Here is a 19,995-nt window from a genome sequence, read left to right on the forward strand (position 1 = left end):
GTTTGCCTGAACTCAGCAAGTCTGTGTCTGAATGTACGAAGCAGCTAGGGTCGTCACTGCAAAGATGACCCAGAAAGACAACAAACTCTGTGTCACCTTTCATTTTCCCCCTCACTTCATTCAGATGTTGTTCGATAACTCTCCCTCCCCCACCTTTTTCTTCTTTCTTGTCTTCTGTCTTCCCTGCCATGGCTTGTACGGATCAGTAGTTAAGGTAAATGAATTTGCTACCACTGTTTTAAGAGTCTGATCAGACCAGAGCCGCATCCTGGAGAACCATTCTCCTTGAATATGTTGCTGAAACATTTGGCTGCTTGTGTTAATTTGATGAAAAATACCATTCAGAAATTGTATTTATTTGATCAGAAATACAGTAAAAACAGTGTTATTGTAAAATATTATTACATTTTTAAATTATTGTTTTCTGTTTTAATATATTATGAAATGTAATTTATTCCAATGATTGCAAAGCTTTCAGCAGCCATTACTCCAGTCTTCAGTGTCACATGATTCTTCAGAAATCATTCTAATATGCTGATTTGGTGCTCAAGAAACATTTCTTACTATTAATGTTGAAATTAGGTGTGCTGCTTAATATTTTTGTGGAAACTATGATACATTTTATTTAGGATTTTTGATGAATAGAAAGTTCAAAATAACACTGTTTATTTGTAATAGAAATCTTTTGTAACATTAAAAATGTCTTTGCATATTGCTGAATAAAAGTATTAATTTAAAAAAAAATCGGTCCAAACCGAATGGCATGTATGTGTTTTAGTCAAATCTTTAAAATGAAAGTAGAAACCTCAAATGAATGAAGTTATATAAGGTCAGACAAGCACAAAATAACACCTTCAAACCTATTTTACCACCTCTGCTGCACAACTATTCCAATTGAACTTCTGCAATGGAATCAACTTTTGGTCTTAATTAAAGCCCAACTTTGTTCTTTTTGGGAAAAAAATGAAGTACAAAAGAATAATTCAGCTTTTTTTTCAGGGTGGTATTTGGCCAGTTGGCCATGTTTTTTTCTTTTGTTCTCTGACCACAGAGACATAATTAATGTTTAAAAGGATTTAAAAGGCAGTTTAACTAAAATGGCAGCCAGACAACAAAAACACAGATTTCCGTCTGGCCAGTTAAAACGAGACTCTAATGGTGTGATCTAATTGCATTTGTTTGACTGTAAAAATTCAGTGTTACTCATTATTGTAGGGAATAAGGCCTTCTAAATGAGAATTATTGTTGCACAAATCCAGAAGTGTTAAATCCAGATAAAACTGTCAAGAATTGTACTTGTAAAGCTGTATAAAAAGGCCAGCAACCTGTCAGATCAGTCGATTTAAAGGGACAGTTCACCCAAAAATAAAACTTGCTGAATTTACTTAACCTTTAGGCCATCCAAGATGTAGTCGAGTCACGCTGCGCTGCAACAGCTAATGTCTGTCTACACTGGATGCGACAAAGCAACCGTCGCAAATCATTTGTACTTTGTGTCAGGATGTCATAAATAGAACGTGGCATCAGTTTATTGTCAAGGATTTGTCGTGTCGCATCGTGCCGCACCACATCCAATGTAGACACTAGACAGCATCACTGATTATAATGGGTTTGCATCACGTCGCTCGTGTCTGGTGTAGACACGATGTTAGGACAGATTTGGAGAAATGTATCATTAAATCACTTACTCACCAATGGATCCTCTCAGTGAATGATTGCTGTCAGAATGAGAGTCCAAACAGCTGATAAAACATCACAATAATCCGCAAGTCATCGACACAACTCTAGCCCATCAATTTCCTTAGGAACACAAAACTTGCTTCATTTTGAAATGAATCATTGAAAGTAATGATAACTTACACTTCAGTGAGTCATGTGTTGATTCAGCAGCCGTTCATTCAGTGAAAGATTAGTTGGAATCATCCAGACCAGTAACAGTCCATCAATTAATGTCTTGTGAAGCGAAAAGCTGCGCGTTTGTAAGAAATCCATTAAAATGTTCTTAACTTCAAACCGTTGCTTCCGGCTAAAATACAAGTCCTCTTTCTATTCTTAATATTGCTTTCTCCAGTAAAAACAGTTCTTAACAAATATGTTGGTGGATTTTGATGTGAGAGGACAACAGGGGATGGACTTTTCACTGGAGGAAGCATTATTATGGATTATTGAATCGTATTTTGGCCAGAAGCAAAATTTAAAATGCCTTAATGATGAATGTGTTTCTTACAAACATGCAGCTTTTCTCTTCACAAGACATTAAATGATGGACTAGAGTCCTGTGGATTTCTTGTGGATTATTGTGATGTTTTTATCAGCTGTTTGAACACTGTTCTGACGACACCTATTCACTGCAGAGGATCCATTGGTGAGCAAGTAATGTAAAGCTAAATATCTCCAATTCTGTTCTGATAAAGAAACAAACTCATCTACATCTTGAATAGCCTGAGGGTGCATACATTTGTTTTTTTTTTAGCAAATATTCATTATTGGGTGAGCTATTCCTTTAAGGACTGTCATAACAATTTAATTTATAAAATAACGGTTTAACTTTAATTCTGGGATTGTCAGCATGGTTGAAACTGTGGACAGTGGTGAATGGCATGTGGCATTTTATAGACCAGTGTTTCCCAACCGGGGTGCCGTGTAAAAATTTATAGTAATATAATATTTTTAAATTGCTAAAATGTTCAAAAAAGCATCTATTATATCATTTCTGATGTCGCCAATAATTAGAGATGCACCGAAATTTCGGCTGCCGAAAATTAGTTCACCGCTCAGGTTTCACTTTCACGTGGTGTGACGCTCTGCGTATTATCCCGCTCTATGCGTGTGCTCTCCGCTCAGTCGCTCACGGCCCATGTGAGTGCTCAAATATTGTGACAAAATTAATTTTGTAGGGTGCCACAAGTTTGTTAAAATTTCCAAAGGGTGCCGCGACTAAAAAAAGGTTGGGAAACACTGTTATAGACAAACTGCCTGGAGCAGTTCTGGTGCAGCAGATCAGTAATGGCTGTCTGCTCAGATCTGACCGTCTGCTATAAAGGTCGCCACCCTTATTACCACTGATGCTTTGATCTTTAAGTTAACATAATGGCACTTCATTTTTTTTCATTTTTACAGCTAAATAAAGAGCATGAGTGAGAACCATATGTTCTTTCTCCCTTTTTTGTATTTTTTTTATTATTCAGATGTTTTGTTGTCCTTTTGAGGTTAACGTTGAGCATTTTGTCTGATTGCTGTGTTCACATGCTCGTTTGCCATGCTCTGCAGAGCGTGAACGGGACACACAGCAGGCACCAAAACACTATTTCTGTCTTAAATTGCCCTCTTTAGGTCAGTCAATAGAAGCCTTATATGGAATTAAATAATTTTTGAAGTATCTTACCATATGCGAGTGTCCAAGTTGGGCTGGTCGATCTTGTACAATGTAAAGATTTCTAGGTCAAAAGTGTCTCAAACTATCAGCCCCTCAGGGAATCCTCTTAATAGTTCATCCTGGCCGCTAATCAATTCTCACTTTCTCGTATCCTGTAATATTGTTATACAGTATTGTGTGTGTTTCCTATAGAATTCACCTAACTGATTTAAGTTCCGGAACACAGAGCTGTTTAAGATGGATCATTGAAGATAATGAAAACTTGAAAATTCACACTTCAGTAAATGAGTCATATGCTGATTCTGCAGCGACTCGAGTTAATTCAGTGAAGGATAAGTTGGAGTCTTCTAGAGCAGTAACGTGAGTTGGTGTGTGTCCAAACGATTTATTAAATGAACTTGCACTGTTTTTTGATAACTAAAAAGAACTGTCTCATTACAGTCATTTGTTTGTGATTTGAAATACACTGCATGGCAAAAAAGGTCACCATTTGGATTTGGAACATTATTGCAGTGATTAACATGTTTCTGGCATGTTATATGTTTTGCAGCAATTCTTTATCCCTAACTGATGCAGTGTGTAGCTTTATACTTCTAAAACAACCATGTTGGAAAACGTACCCACGTCCATATTCCAGGATGGCAGTGCCAAGATTCACCAGGCTCAATTTGTGAAATAGTGGTTCAGTGAGTATGAGGAATCATTTTCATGTATGAATTGGTGTGAGCTTAACCCTATTGAAAGTCAGGATGTGCTGGAGTTTACTTTACAGAGTGGTTTGACTCTTCCATTGTCAATGAGTGAATGTACAATGGCAGTCCAATTAAATATTAGCGTGTGCAACTTTTTTCTGGGTCAGGCAAGGTAAAGTCTACTCCAGCACATCCCAAAGACTTTCAGTGGGGTTAAGGTCAGGACTCTGTGGTGGCCAATCTTTCACAAATTAAGTCTTACATTGTCATCCTGGAACATGGACATGGGTATGTCTTGCAAGTTGCAGCATGATTGTTTGAGAAATAAAAAGCTATGCACTGCATCAGTTAGGGTTAAAAGAATTGTTGCATTTATGCATGTATATATGTATGTGTGTGTGAATATATTATTTTTCACATGACTTGTTACATATCTGTGAATTGATTTCTATCCTTGGGCTATTTAAATGAGTGACCTTTCCATCAAAGCCAGGTTGTGATGTTTGATGCTTCTGTTCTCTTGACACTGGTTTGATTTTACTCTATGATCTGTAAACAAATGTCAAAGTATCATTTGTCCTAAGATTTCACAAAATACTACTGGGATCATACAGAAGCATTTCACTGAAACAGCAGCACAGACACTTCTTAGTAGAGCAGAGATAAAGGTTTGAAGAGGACAAACACACATCTCTCTCTCTCTCTCTCTCTCTCTCTCTCTTTCTGTTCCTTTCCTTCATAATTTTGTTGATTTATGCAGGATCCTTTAATAGCACAATAAAGCTGTCATCCCTAAGACCTGCCACCGTCAGCCCTGATGGAGGCAAAGGAGTGGATTGGACTCATTCTGAGCGGCTTAATCAAGATTGCAAACCCAGATTTTGGCAAAAAGGGGCACGATGAAAATGAGAAAATAGAGAATAGAGGAGAACAACATGTTAAGGAATGAGTGAAAGGAAAGATTTAGGGAAAGAGGTGTGAGCCTAAACCTCATTTTCAGTATATGCCACTCTCTTTACCGTGCTGCTCGTTAATAAAAATCTCATAAAAAACTTTCCGGCAGACATTTAAATTGCCCAAAGGCTTCATAGTGAAGGATTTCCAGAAAACATTCAGTCTTGAAGTACAGAAAACTCTTTAACCTTAAGCTGCAATGTGTATGCTATAGTTATGCTGCTGACTGGACTAATTATGTTAATTCACTTGGCTTTAGAGAGAAACCCATCTATTGAGATCCATTTACTTTCAGACTGTGTGTGTGTCTGTGCGTGTGTGTAAGCTAATAAATCATTTTAATAGTCTTCTCTAAACCTGAACCTTAATGCATATTAAACATTTAATTAATGCTTTTAATAAAACCTGCTTAGGCATGACTTAAAGATACTGATAGCAAAGATGTGTTGATATACATTCCAGTTTATCTCATAGTAATACCTTGGTCTTAAAGGGGTCATATGATGTTGCTAAAAGAGACATTATTTTGTGTATTTGGTGTACTGAAATGTGTTTATGCGGTTTAAGGTTAAAAAAACACATTATTTTCCACATACTGTACATTATTGTTTCTCCTCTATGCCCGGCCTTTCTGAAAGTCGATTTTTACAATGCTCATCAGTCTGAAAAGCAAGGTGTGCTCTGATTGGCCAGCTATCCAGTGCGTTATGATTGGCCGAATACCTCAAGCATGTGACAGAAATGTTACGCCCCTTAACATATTGTGATGCTGTTTCAATTTACATGAATAGTCATCTGTATATCTGTTTGGGCATGTTTGATAAAGTATGTTTACAATAAAGTTACGCCTTCTTTCTTTGCGTGCACATTTGGGCGCATTATGTAAATATTTCCACATAGTGAGGTAGACATGTGGGGGCATGTTAGAACGAGGCGTTTTAGGAGGGCGTGTACGAGGAGTCTTAACTTTTATAAAGAATATCTCTTTGGGTTTGAGACTTTAGTCTTTGCAACTTTAGGGATCTTATCTATTCACGAACAGCTTGTAACACTCCAAAGAGAAAGGAAAACTTGAAATCGAATCATATGACCCCTTTAAGGATGTTTTTAAGTAGTCTTTGTGCAAATGGTCATGTGACAGATTTGTTTTTTGTTTTTGACAAATCAGTTTTTTTCTAATAACATCATATGTAGATTTTTTTATGCAATATAAAACATGTATTTCCCTTTCAGGTGCTTATTTTATGTGGTTGTTACTCTATTTTAGATTTTGATTGAAATTGTTTTTGCAATCTTTACATTACAGTCAGAAAAAAAGGTATTAATATGTAACATTTAGGTACTAATATGCAGGTTTTACCTTTTAAAAAAAGGTTACTACACCAGTGACAGCTTTTTTGTCTGAGGGTTTAAAGTAAAAAAAGGAACATATAGTAATTATTGCACTCTCCACCATTTCGTCTTCTCACAGGACAGCTTTTGCAAGTACTTTTCTGTCTCTGTGTTCTCACAGGCACAGATTTGGTGTTATTGCAGATTTATGTAGTGGACAGTGTGTGTGTGTGTGTGTGTGTGTAAAACATTGGTTTTGAGGCATCATCAAACCAACTGCAAAGTTGTACTTCTGGCTATTAGGTCTGATAGAATTTTAAAGAGGGTTCCTGCAGAGCTGTTTGTGTATCTGTTTCTCAAATGCTTATTCTCTAATGTGATTTATTAAAGATATTATGTGTACAATCATATCTGCAACATTTAGCCAGGACAGATAAACAGGACAGATGGAATCTATATATGGAATGAATATACTCAATGCATCAATTACATGCATGAGGACATCTGAAGAACATATGGGCATGTGCATGAACATATGTGGCATATTTCAGAGTATTGGTCAGCAAATTCAAACTGCATATATAATATTACACAGGAGTCTTCCTGTGTGGTAAAAATAACCCTCCCATCATCTGATATAAGCATTAGATATAAATACTCTTCTTCTCTAACCTCCTCATGTTTCTTCCAACCCCACACACACAGTTATTTTCTGCCAATAATCTTTTCCATATACCAGATATATAGTAAGATGATACTATAATGGGACTTACAGTCTGTGTGCTTTTTATTGGTCAGGCAGGCAACAACATTACTATTGCTTGTTGGGGTTACGGGTTTGAAAAAAAAAAAAAGAGCATTCAAATATTACAATTTGGGTGGTAAAAATGTCCAAAAAGAAATCAGACTTATGACTTTCACCTGAAAAAATCTCATACTTGCACTGAAGGAGAGACCACTTGAGCCATATCTTGGGAAAAGAATATCATAGAGATTTGGGGATGGGATATTTTGACTTGACTTTAAGTAACCGCCTAGCAAAGACACACTAGCAACCACTTATAATCATGGCAGTTAGTTTTGCATGTGCTTGCCATAAGAAAATGTAAATATCCTGAAAAAAATTGGATGTACTTTAAAACAAATTTCACTCAGAAATTGCTAGAAAATAACACAAATAATTGCAAAAATGTAAGTAAAGCATTGAATTAAATGATCAATTTTGAAGTAGACTGAAAACAGTATTTTCCTGTACAAGGTACTTCAGTAATCTTTGCTTTATTTACAACTTTGAAAAGTCATTTTTCACATAGTATTTTATTGTTATTGTTCTGTATTTCTCTTTGACTTTAAAGACTGAATTGTCCTCAGTTATCACCCTTGTCTTCATACTGTGTTCCTCTAATGCTCACATTCAGTTGCAACCACTCTACAGCTTTTTCTTCCTCTTACAAACCCACTAAAACAACCACCAGTGTTCCATTCTAGTTATCCTGTCCTACATTCATTCGATATGGTCATATTTTTCTGATGATGGTCTCTCACTATAGGGCATATGAGTGTGTCTGTGTGTGGGTCTGTTTGGATGTCTATGTGTGCTTCCTGTGTCCATGCTGTGAGATTATGGGATGGCTGTGGGGAGCACAGCTCTCCGTAATGAGCCTCACAGAAGGGATCTGAACATGGAGGCTTAAATATTTGTAGCGCATGTTTTTTTTTTTGTTGTTGTTGTTTTTTTTTTTAGCATTGTCCTACCCACTGAGTGCCCAGATAACATGTAATCGGGCAAGTGTCGGCATGCAGTGGGCAGCCTCACATTTTTTAAGACCAGGTAAAGAAGGACTAAATTGAAGGGAACACACTATATCTATATGTTCTCCTAATGCAGATGTCTAGGAAGCACACAATGAATACAACTTTCAACCAATGACTTTTTAATTAATTTTTTACAAAATAAATAAATCACATCCTCAGGGATAAACATCACCCTGCCTATGCTCTGTTTAAGTGGGTGGACACAGGCTACAATCTAAGACACTGCAGGCCCCTCACTGTGAGTATTAGCACTCACATGGCTCACCTGTATAATAGCTTCTTTCCAGCCACTGTCAGGTTAGTGGCACAGGACATTATGGAGGGAAAGAAAGACCCCACCCCACATCCTTCTCTCACCCAATTAGTATTCCCCATTTCTGTGGACAATTATCACACTTTGGGCAATTAACTACCTCACTGATCAATTTCTTTAACTCATATAATGTTTTGTTCTGTGACTGACCATGTATAACCATGCATAACAGTGTCTTAATCCATGTGCATTCTCATCAACCATGTACAATAGTGTATTAACGCTTGCATTATCTTTTTTTCCTTTACAATGTGAAATAGTATTATAATGTGAAATATTACTTATTTTACTACTTCATATAATGTGCAATATTATTTATTTTACTACTTTATTTTTTCTATAAAGCTGACTCTGTGAAAGGCACAAGAATCCCAATGTACCTGTACTATAATGAACCTCTGCAAATGGCGATAAACTTAAATAATAATAATAATAAATAGGCTCAAATGCCTCTGCTCCCAACCCCTAGAATATGGAAATCCTTTTTACAGTACCTGCAAAAAAGTGCTGTTCTTTCCTCCACAGTATTTTGGTCTTGTTTTCCAGTGCAAATGTCTAAAGATTCTTAATTCAAGACACATTTACTTGAGAAGCAAAATGACATTGGGTAATAAGTCTTGTTTTCTGCGAAACTGATCAAAATGAAATGAGTTCATGATTAAAGCACGAACAAATATCTCCCAGTGGGCTCAGAAAAACCAACTTAATTCAAAGGGAAAACAAGGATGTGTAGATATATATAGTTTTAGATATTTGACTTTCTGCAATGATTTAAAACTTTTTAAGACCTTAATTTGTGAAAGGGTGAATTAAGACTTTTTAAGACCTTACATTCTGGACTAACGTTTTCTAGAAAACAGGATAATGAACAGTTTTGCAATTTGCGTGAGGATCACATCATACAGGCCTCTATCATAAAGGCTTATTAATCAGTTATATATTCTTGTGGGCTTTTCACACTGCTTATAAAACCATCTTAGAAGAGTAAAATATGCCCATCTACTGCATGTTTACATAGAAAAGGATTAAAAGGCTGTGTAGTGGGGAAAAAATGGCCAATCATAAAATTAATAGAGCTTGTCTCATTTAATACTCATATACTTTGTGCTGTTTCGTTTCAGCATTTATAAGGGGGAAATGAAAATGAAAAGTTACAGGAAGTATTTTCCCCATTCATTTTTCATTTAAAAAAAAACTATTTTATAATTATAAGATAATGAACCAAACCAACCAGCTGAGATGAATACAATATATACTGTATAGACTGACTCATAATACATCATTTGCAGCTTTTTTTTTTTTTTTTGCCAGGAATTCCAATGTAAAATAAGAAATAGATAGAAACTGACAGAAACTTTGTTAATTTTATTTTCTCAATTATAACTTTGCTTCAAGTATTCTGTGTAGAAATGTAACAAAACAAGCATGGAACTAGGATGGAGTAACCCTTCAGAAAAGGTAGATTTTAGTTAATGTACACTTTCTACATTGTACTGCCTTTCAGTTCTTATTCCAGAGGAACATAACTTGATAGAAACCAGATGTACAGACAGTCACTCATGTATTATTACTATTATATAGACATAATTGCATTAACCATTATAATAATTACCTGCACTGACAATTGAGCCAGTCCTTAGGTTATCACATAATCAGAGCAGCGAGGAAGCCCTGCAGTTAGAAAATGCTTTCCGTTCTCCTGAAAAAAAAGAGTGATGGACAGAAGCAGTGAGACAGAACTGAGTGTAAAAGACATCCTCAAAGGGCATTTGATGAGTAACAGGTAACATTTTGGACAAGCAGCAACGAGTCCTTTTGATAAAACAGTCCAATCAGAATGTTACTTTAAAGATGTCATCATTTTTGTTTTCTGAATACCACTAATTGTTAAATAATGTTGTATTTAATGCAAATTCTCTAATCATGATTAGCGTCTGTGATTACTGTTGTAGTGAAATAAGCCAGCTTGAATATTTATACTTTTTTAAAGCAGAGTCAAACACAAGTATGAGCTAATTGGTCTTAAGTGCACAGAATGCTCACAGATGAAGCCTCTTGTTATTTTTCTCTTCTTCTCAATGCTCTCATCTCTCTCGCTTTCTCTCAGCAGGTAGTTTGAGCAATTTTTGTGACCAACACACATCTGAGTCACTTTATATGTAAATGGCATGCAGACTGATGAAGAATGCAGATGTATCTATTTTTCTAGCACAGAAATCACATAAAGAGCAGTTCAACAACCCACTGCTACCTCTACAGCAAGAGAAGAGGAAAGCAAGAGGTAATTGTATTATTACGATTATTATCCATTCTGCTCTGAGTGATGAACACTAAAAAGTTGACAAAGTGTGAGTGCTAAGCACTCAAATGAGCTTCACAGAAAATATTAAAGGTATTTCAGTGGAATAATTTAGCTGACCATAATGTGATTTTTAGAATTAATATCTAGGTTCCAAATGTAATTAATTTATGCAATGAAAAATGGACTCAGGTGAGTCAATAAAGTTATAATAGTAATACATTTTTAAATGAATTTTGTGCATTTTTAACCTCACTGTGTAACTTATCACCTAATATTATTCTACTGGGTGATTTTAATATTCATGTGGACATTGCTAGTAACTCGCTCACTAGGGATTTCATTTCTTGCCTAGACAGTTTTGGTCTCCAGCAATATGTGGACTTTCCAACCCATTCTAAAGGCCACACTCTGGACCTTGTTTGCTGTTCAGGTGTTACACCTCTGGACTGTACAGCAACTGCAATACCCATATCCGATCATAAATTGCTTTCTTTCAATGTTAATGTTACACTCTCTAGATCCAGGCATTAACGTTCTATGACATTCCGGAATAAAAAAAGATCAACCCCTCAGCTTTTACTGTTGCAATCACGACCTCCCACACAGTGACCATCTCTCTTCCTCTGATGAGCTGGTCTCCTTTTATAATTCTGAATTACGACAGCTCCTGGACAATTTTGCACCTCTTAAAACTCGGACTGTATCTTTCACTAACTCTGCGCCTTGGTTGACTCCTGAACTCCGCCAGCTAAAGTCCAGAGGGCGGCGTTTGGAATGCCTTTATAAACGAATTGGACTTGTGGTACATAGAGAGCTGTATAACGAACATGTTCATCTTTATAAGGATGTTCTTTCTGCTGCCAAACATGAGTTTTATTCGCATTTAATTGAGTCCAGAGATTGTAATACTAAAGCTTTGTTCTGCACTGTAAATCGTATACTGAAACCTCCTGACAGCCTTCCTGCACACCTGTACTGCACTGCTCAATGTGATGAATTTATGTCTTGATACCATTTCACACAATATTTTGTTAAACCGTTTATCTGCTATTGGTATCTCTGGTATTCCTCTCACCTGGTTTACTTCATACCTTTCCAATCGTACACAGTTTGTACAATTAAAAAGTTTTCATTCCCATCCCTTTTCTGTTAGCTGTGGTGTCCCCCAAGGTTCTGTATCTGTTCTCTCTAGGTCCTGTAGTTTTTCTTTATCCATTGATGGTTCTTCCGTTTCTCCTTCTCGCCAGGTTAAGAACTTGGGGATCATCTTTGACAGCACTCTTTCATTTGAAGCTCACATTAATAGTATAACCCGGTCTTGTTACTTTCATCTCCTGTCTACACTCAAATCTTGAATTGTTTTTTTTTTTAAACTGCTCCTTTTCTTTTTATGGTTCATTGATATTGCTATTTATTGTTATTTATTGCTGTTTTATTTATTGTTCATGATGTACGGTGACCTTGAGTGATTTGAAAGGCGCCTTAAATCAAATGTATTATTATTATTATTATTATTAATCTGCAATAAATCTCATCACTGATGAGGTGTCATGACGGATGGAGAGAACACCTAAATGTCAGTAGAAAAGAGGAAATATAGATGAAGGAAATTTAGACAAGTAATAAAAAAATAAACAAAGAAAGACAGAAAGAGTTGATTACTGCCCACTCAAAATTGTCCTCTCTCGCTCTTACGACTGAAAGGATTTTCACGGTTGGGTGAAATGTGAGGGAATTATTCTAACCTATAATTTTACAGTCCTCCAATCCATCTACCACAGTGGCTTCAGTCTTTATGTTATTTTACTTCTTAAGCTCAGTAGGCAAAAATTATTTATATGTGTCAGCAGGAGCTCATACAATACTGCTCTGGACCGGAGCAGATTCATGTTGAGTGAAACACCGGTGTGAAATCAGGTCCATCATCATCATCAGAACAGAAGTGCATCCTCTCTGTGAATGGATTTTTCACCAGCGGCAGGTAGCTGTCACAGGTAGACACACTGGACCCTTAAAATAGAATTCCCAGCAGGGCCTCAAGGACTGGGCAACTAATTAGATTTGAGTCATAACAAGTGCTTTAGTGATTCTAAGTGAATGGGAACACCTCCCTCGCACTACGCTTCTCGTTTCTTTCCCTTCTCCCACCATCCTTCTCTTATCCTTATTGCCTGGAAGTATTCAATATTCAAGGTGAAGTCGTAGAAATGGCATCCTAATGGGAAAAATTTGTAATGAGTGAAATAACTGGGCAGCAATTTTCTATAGATCTGGCAATGTTCTGAGGTTGATTCAAAGGTGTAAATGCAAGAACTTCACAAAAATCCCAATTCATTCATCATTTATTCCAACTCGTTTGGGAAAATATGTACAAGGAGTGACATTAAAACATCTACTTAAAATAAAAACACATTGAATAGGTATCTTTACGTTTTTGTGCATCTGCTTTTAATATTTACACAGGCAGACATAAGTACAAAAGTCATTACAAATTTGTTGATATTTTTATGCACAAGTAATTGTGAGGAACTCAAAAGAGTGAACCTGATCACAACTGCAATTTTTCTGTGACATGTATGATAAATAAGTACAAGCGACATACAAGCTAATCACATAAGATCCAAGCAGAATCAAACTATAAATAGCTGCCTACAAAAAAAGAGACAAGAGTCAATCTCATCAGAATCCCTTTAATTACTGATCTGTGATCAGATTACATCCTGTTCCTTTTGGCTTAACCACAGCTGCAGAAAGAAGCTTATAGCTGACATTAGATCTGTGCTTTAATGTGCTTTCCATCAACGCATAAAACAATTGGTGGTTTTATACAGAGTGTGCATGTGCAGACTGAAAGTAGAAATGGCTTGTCTTTAGTTGTGTTTAGCATAGAGGCTCAAGATTCAGACACTTAGTGAACTAACAGGTGCTGACAGTTGACAAAGGAGTTTCTCACGGCTCGATAAACGTTTTTAAAGCAGAACCCGAGCTGAGTGGTTTTCTGTTTTCAAGAACGGATAAATCTAAACAGATTTCTCCCTACAGTTCTATTGATCTGTGTATCCAGAATCCCTCATATATATGTATTTCTTGTTTTGTTTTCTGTTCTTTTAGAATATCTGGAATTGAAACAGAAGCTGGACTTTATGTGATACATCAGCTATATGCATTTTTCTCTCTTGTTCTACTAAAGGAAAGCCGGTGATTGTGTTCCTATGTCAGTAAAGATGAGAAAATGCAATTGCATTGACCATAATGCACACCTTGGTCTAATTTGACCACTGTTTTGGACTGTGTAGGTACTGTCCAAACATAACACAATCCTTAATGCCATCATGACCATTTAGGCTTGTGAGTTCCTGTGCAAATGTTGACCTCCAAACTTTGTATGTCATGTGCACAGTTCGGGTCACCCAGAGACAACCACCTCCGGTCTTTCCACCAGGCGTAGGGCCTCATGCATGCCGGCGGCCGACAGTCTGCGGTTAATATTGCGGTAACGGCAGCTGAGCAGGCTTCGGTAGGTGATGCGCAGGTCGCGGTTAAAGAAAGCGTAGATGAAGGGGTTGATGAGTGAGTTGGCGTAGCCCAGCCACAACAGCGTTCTCTCCACCCACAGCGGGATGCAGCTACACTCTGTCCCGCAGATGAAGGGGCGGGCCGTGGAGAGGAGAAAGAATGGAAGCCAGCAGACGGTGAACGCTCCTACCACAATCCCGAGCGTGGCCGCCGCCTTCTGTTCCCGCTTGAATATGGAGATGCTCCTGCGGTCCGAGCTTCTCCTGCCGACTCCTCGCAGGAGTCGAGGCAGACGCGCACACTCTTCCACTTCCCTCTGCAGCTTGATTGCAATGGTTACGCAATCCACTTCCACGTGTTCTTCCGCCCCCTCTGCCCCTTCCACCTCATCCTCCTCTTCCTCCTCCTGTCCCGCACGAGGGAAGCCAGTGATGTTGTGTTTGGCAGCGCTGAGCTTGGCGGCACGGTAGATGCGGTAATACATGACCAGCATGACAGTCATGGGGATGTAAAACGCAACAGCTGTAGAGTAAATGGTGTAGCCAAAGTCCTGGCTGATCAGACACACGCGGTCATCGTTCACGTTCTGCGCCCAGCCAAAGAGCGGCGGCAAGGTGATTGATGCAGAAAGCAGCCATACAGAGAGCACCATTTTGGCCATACACCAGCCGTTCTGCCTCACTGGGTAAGTTAGGGGTCTGGTGATGCCAAGGTACCTGTGATAGAGGGTAAATACATGGATAACTAAGACGAAAGGACTTCTTTTTTTAGTCATATTATCATGACAAAAAAGCTTCAGCTATATGTCATAATAAATATTCCATGAGCTATTTTGTGCCATAGGTTTTTAGCTATTTGATATAGACTTTATCCAGTTTCTTGACTGGTCTGATCAAAACAGTCAAGACCCAAAGAATGAATTTCTGCAACACTGCATTTCATAATAAACAATTCATGCCACACAGAAGTTCAAAGCAGAAAAATAAAACTTACAGGCATTTAATTTCAGAGAAACCAACTTGATAACAATTGAATGTGTCATTGGTAACACTTTTACAATAAGGTTGAATAATTTGTTAACATTAGTTAATGTTTTAGAAACTAACAACAGATTTGTGAAACTTATATATAAATATAATTATTTAGGAATTCATATTAATTTACATGAATAATGGCTTATTTTAAAATAATATTTATTTAAATTAAGCTTATTAATCTAGAATACTAATTTATAAATACACTGTTGTTCATTCTTAATTCATGTAAAATGATAAATTCATGTTCATTATAAATGTTGTATAATTTAAATTTAATGTTGTATAATATAATTTAAATTGTACTTGAATTTAATGTTAAAAGTGTTTATGTAGAAATTCATATTAACATAAAATTATAAATACTGTAAAATTATTGTTTATTGTTAGTTCACGATACCTAATATATTCACTAATGATACAATGTACTTTTTCAATGTTATTGTAAAGTGTTGCCAAATCATTTTTCATGATCAATATCTTGATTATCATGACCAATAATCACTAACAATAGCAATACTCAATAACTCACCGGTCTATGCTAATAACGCAGAGGGTCATGATGGACGCGGTGCAGCACATCACATCCATGGCTATAAACACGTTACAGAAGAACTTGCCAAAAATCCAGCGGCCACCGATCAGGTCCGTGATGCTGACGAACGGCATCACCGCGAGCGCAACGGAGAGGTCCGCAAGCGCGAGGGACACGATGAGATAGTTGGAGGGCTGCCGTAGCTTTTTCACGAAACACACGGAGATGACCACGAGCAGGTTCCCGCAGATGGTGATGAGCGTCAGCATGGTCAGCACTCCACCGATCAGCACCTTCTCGACCTCTCCGTAGCTGAGGATCTGCTCCGCGCATCGCGTGCCGTTCGCCACCTCAATCATCTCCAGAAGGATCGGGGAGCTGGAGGGCTTCATTTCCAAGGATCCGGAGCCCGCAGCCACTGCCACCTCTCTAGACTCGTGCGCAATTTTGAATAGGCGAGGGATAAGGACCTCGGAAATCATCATGCCGTTAGAGGTTTCCACACTTGCACCTGTCTCTCGCGCGCGCTCCTCGCCCATCAAGGACTTCATAGTTTCTCCGTGGCTTTGCGCGACAGCAGATCTGTTGGTATCGCCCAGCACCATGCCGTGCTCCTTTTATCCATGAACTTTTCAGAGCGCCTGATGATGGCAAGAGATCACAGCTGCGCGCGCAATGAGTGATGCGCATCCGATTAGCGTTCAGTCACTGACGCGCGGCTAATTTCTCTATTTTTAGAGGACATCATTGGTTCGTCATTTTCGCACACCATGTTCCGACAAAAACTGAGTGAGAGGGAAGTTTATCATGTTGTTTTGAAGCATTAACGGGTGTAACCAAAGCTTTAGCAAACATTTGTCAGTCTTTTTCCCCTCACAGCACCAAATAGTCATGAATTGATATTATTGATATTCTGTATTACAGAAACAAAATTGATTATTATTAATTATTTATTATTTAAACGTTTTGTGTCTCCTAAACGTCTTGACTTCGGCAAATTAAAATAATTCCAGAATCTACAATTTATAGGTAATTAATGTCAAGAAAAAAGAGTGCTGGTGTTACAGACTGCACTGCTACGGGTGGGTTTTTTAACACTAGTAGAAACATGGGCATTTAAAATTGTGTGTGTGTGAATATTGTGGTAGTCAAACAATTATTGCCAATATTAATACTGCCTCATCCCCAGCCCTATATCATGTATAACTCTACTTTAAATTTAAATTTAATTTAAGGTGATAACCATATAGGACACTTTAATTGAAAACGGCACGTACATTTGAAACAAATAGGCCTATAGAAATGCATAAACATAGCTCAAAATCATAAAAATAATGTGTGTGTTATTCACTCTGAAGGTCCATGATTTATCTGCCCCATTTTCTGTAATATTTGTGGGGCCAATAGATGTTGTCTGGAAATTAATGCTACAAACTCCAAGAAAATTACTTTTTATCATTCATACCATCTCTGATTCCAGTACAGTAGGCCTACAGAAGAATATGATTCTACATAAACCAGACGGAATAACAGAACTGTTCTTATTTTGTAAAGTACAATCATGAAAGTTTCATTTAGAAACAAGCTGCACTGTCGCCTCCTAGTGGAAAAATAAAATTAAATAAAAATAATTTAAAATTAAAAAATAAAACTGCATAGGCGCCGATTTATGTTTCTGCCGATTTTGTTTGATAAATACATTATCAAATAAATAAAATTTGTTGTGCAAATTATATGGGCTCATTACTCAGTGTAAAACTAGATGAAGAATTCAGAAGTGTCAAGTAGTCAGACATTCGACAGTAGTCTATCGCTTTATGCCTAATACTTAAGGTTACTTTAGGATAAGCCTAAAACTTAACCTACTACCTAAAACACACGTTTCCATTTGTTGTTGTTTTTAAAATACCATGTAAATTAAAATGAAACACCCATATATAAGTTACAAAACTAGTTGGTTGTGTAAGTGTCCTCCTTCCTTCCTCCTATAGAGGGCAGCCAATACAAATTCACGTGAATCTTGTTTTCGTAAGGAGTCATGGCTGCTGTGGCGCTCGTGCCCAAGTAGATATAACTGCAGACCAGAGATCTCCAAAATGGGGCGTGTCGTGCAGGGTGCGAGCAGAGGTCTGGGCTTTGAGTTCTGCAGATATCTACTCTTAAACAAATCTCCGGCAGCCGTGATCGCAACATGCAGAAACCCGGACGCCGCACAACATCTGGCAGCCCTGAGCGCGCAGCACGCGGACAGGATGACTGTACTGAAACTGGATGTCAACAGGGAAGATGACATCAAGAGAGCGGCTGAGAGTGTCAAAGCTGCCTTTGGGAAAGTGGATTTGATCATTAATTCTTCAGCTATGCTTCATCCGTCCGGTAAAGGAGAAACAAGTTTACGAGACGTGTCCGCTCAGGTGACAAATTGACCTTTTTTATCAATACTGAAATCATACTTTGTGGGGCATATTCAAATGTTTTTGACATGTAACATTTTTTTCTAACACTTCCACCCCTCCCCAGGCAATAATTTCCACTTTGACCACTAATACAGTGGGTCCACTGGTGATGGCCAAGTATTTTGCCCCCCTGCTTCAGAAGGGAACAGGGGCGTTTGGCCAACAGTTCCCAGAGAAAGAAAAACAGCACAGTGGCATCATTGTAAAAATGACTGCTAGAGTGGGATCTATAGGAGACAATGGTTGGTATCTTGGCATACGCCAAGAGCAAGTGTTTCTCTATTCATGTAGAAAATAAGGTTTGAACAAGATATGGCTCCAGGTGAGGAGTCAATAACCAATCAGCAGCTTTATGAACAAATTAATTAGCTGTCAAAATCAGATGAGCTCATGTGGAAAACTGAGAATTTATAAAGTTACCTTTACTTGAGGCACCGTCTGAGAACCTTCTGTTTTACCTGTTCTGACATGAAATTTGTGCTACCCTTTTTAAACCGTATGTGTTAAAAATAGCTTAATTGACTATTCATATGTGTCTTAATTCACTATAGATCAAACAAAGAAAAACATAAGACTTATTAAAAACAAGTTCCCACTAGAGGGTCTCATTGAGTTGGCGCAGATCACACCACTTCTAGAGTGCGTTGACCGCATGCTGTGTAAAATACACCTTGACCTTCTAGATCAGGGTTCCTCAAATCTTACCCTGGAGGGCCAATGCGCTGCAGAGTTTAGCTCCAACCCTGACCAAACTCACCTACCTGTGATTTTCTAATGATCCTGAAGACATTGATTAACATGCTCAGGTGTGTTTGATTAGGGTTAGAGCAAAACTCTGCAGGAAAGTGGATCTCGTGGGCCAGATTTGAGGATCCCTGTTCTAGATTATCACAAATTGTCTAACATCAAATACAGTCAATTACTTGAATTCCAAACATCGAAAATATCCCAAAAAATTGAGACGCAAACTTGTGTGTGAGAGAAATAACTGCTAGCGAAGTGACGTAAGCAGCAATGTGATTGGATGATAATTAAAACCAAAGTCCCTTTAAGGCAAGTCATTTCACTCGGTGGCCATCTTTGAAACGCCTCTCGGGCATGCAAGTGCAGCTCCTATCTCTTTGAATGGGGAAACATCAAATTCTCCAAAACTGTTAGCCAAGCTTACGATTAAAATTCATATTTGTAATGACCAATGAAATCTGACAACAACTGTCTCATAAATGTTGTTTCTTTTGCTCAAATAGTGTTAAAAAAAAGCTTATTTTTTTCAGTCTAGACCATCCAGTGCACATGCGCAGTCCTAAGCACCCGTCTCAGAACGCTGACTGTTTCTATAGCAACCAGGACTTCCAACGGCAGCTGCAGTGACGCGATGACTTTATCGTTTAGCGATTGGCTCTTTTACTCAGAAGGCAGGACTTCCTTCGATAGAGCGGCCATATTAAGTGTTGCATTTTTGTGACACATCTTGGGTCTTCTATAGTCTTTGTTAAAGTGGTCATATGATGCGATTTCAATTTTTCTTTTCTCTTTGGAGTGTAACAAGCTCTTGGTGCATAAAGAAGATCTGTAAAGTTGCAAAGACTAAAGTCTCAAATCCAAAGAGATATTCTTTATAAAAGTTAAGAGTTAGCCACACCTACCTAAAACGGCTCGTTCTAACACGC

General features: G+C 37.8%; 2 protein-coding genes across 2 annotated transcripts in view; one reads left to right on the top strand and one right to left on the bottom strand.

Annotated features, from left to right (window-relative positions):
- Window positions 1–13,914: 13,914 nt before the first annotated feature.
- LOC107715955 (5-hydroxytryptamine receptor 7-like) lies at window positions 13,915–16,497 on the bottom strand. The gene is made up of 2 exons (XM_016522219.1): window positions 15,867–16,497; window positions 13,915–15,016 (listed from the first exon to the last, which is right to left on the bottom strand). Exons 1-2 carry the CDS (start codon window positions 16,472–16,474, stop codon window positions 14,191–14,193), a joined length of 1,434 nt encoding a protein of 477 aa, XP_016377705.1. The 5' UTR covers window positions 16,475–16,497; the 3' UTR covers window positions 13,915–14,190.
- Window positions 16,498–17,847: 1,350 nt separating this feature from the next.
- The window catches only part of LOC107715958 (C-factor), a 4,448-nt gene continuing 2,300 nt past the window's right edge, over window positions 17,848–19,995 (top strand). Inside the window, exons 1-3 of the mRNA XM_016522226.1 lie at window positions 17,848–17,923; window positions 17,976–18,283; window positions 18,390–18,567. Of these exons, the coding sequence (XP_016377712.1) occupies window positions 17,908–17,923; window positions 17,976–18,283; window positions 18,390–18,567 (502 nt within the window). The 5' untranslated portion in view covers window positions 17,848–17,907. The remainder of the gene's footprint in view (window positions 17,924–17,975; window positions 18,284–18,389; window positions 18,568–19,995) is intronic.

Source organism: Sinocyclocheilus rhinocerous, unplaced genomic scaffold (assembly GCF_001515625.1).
Source record: "Sinocyclocheilus rhinocerous isolate Xijiao unplaced genomic scaffold, SAMN03320098_v1.1 scaffold749, whole genome shotgun sequence".
Classification (NCBI taxonomy): domain Eukaryota; kingdom Metazoa; phylum Chordata; class Actinopteri; order Cypriniformes; family Cyprinidae; genus Sinocyclocheilus; species Sinocyclocheilus rhinocerous.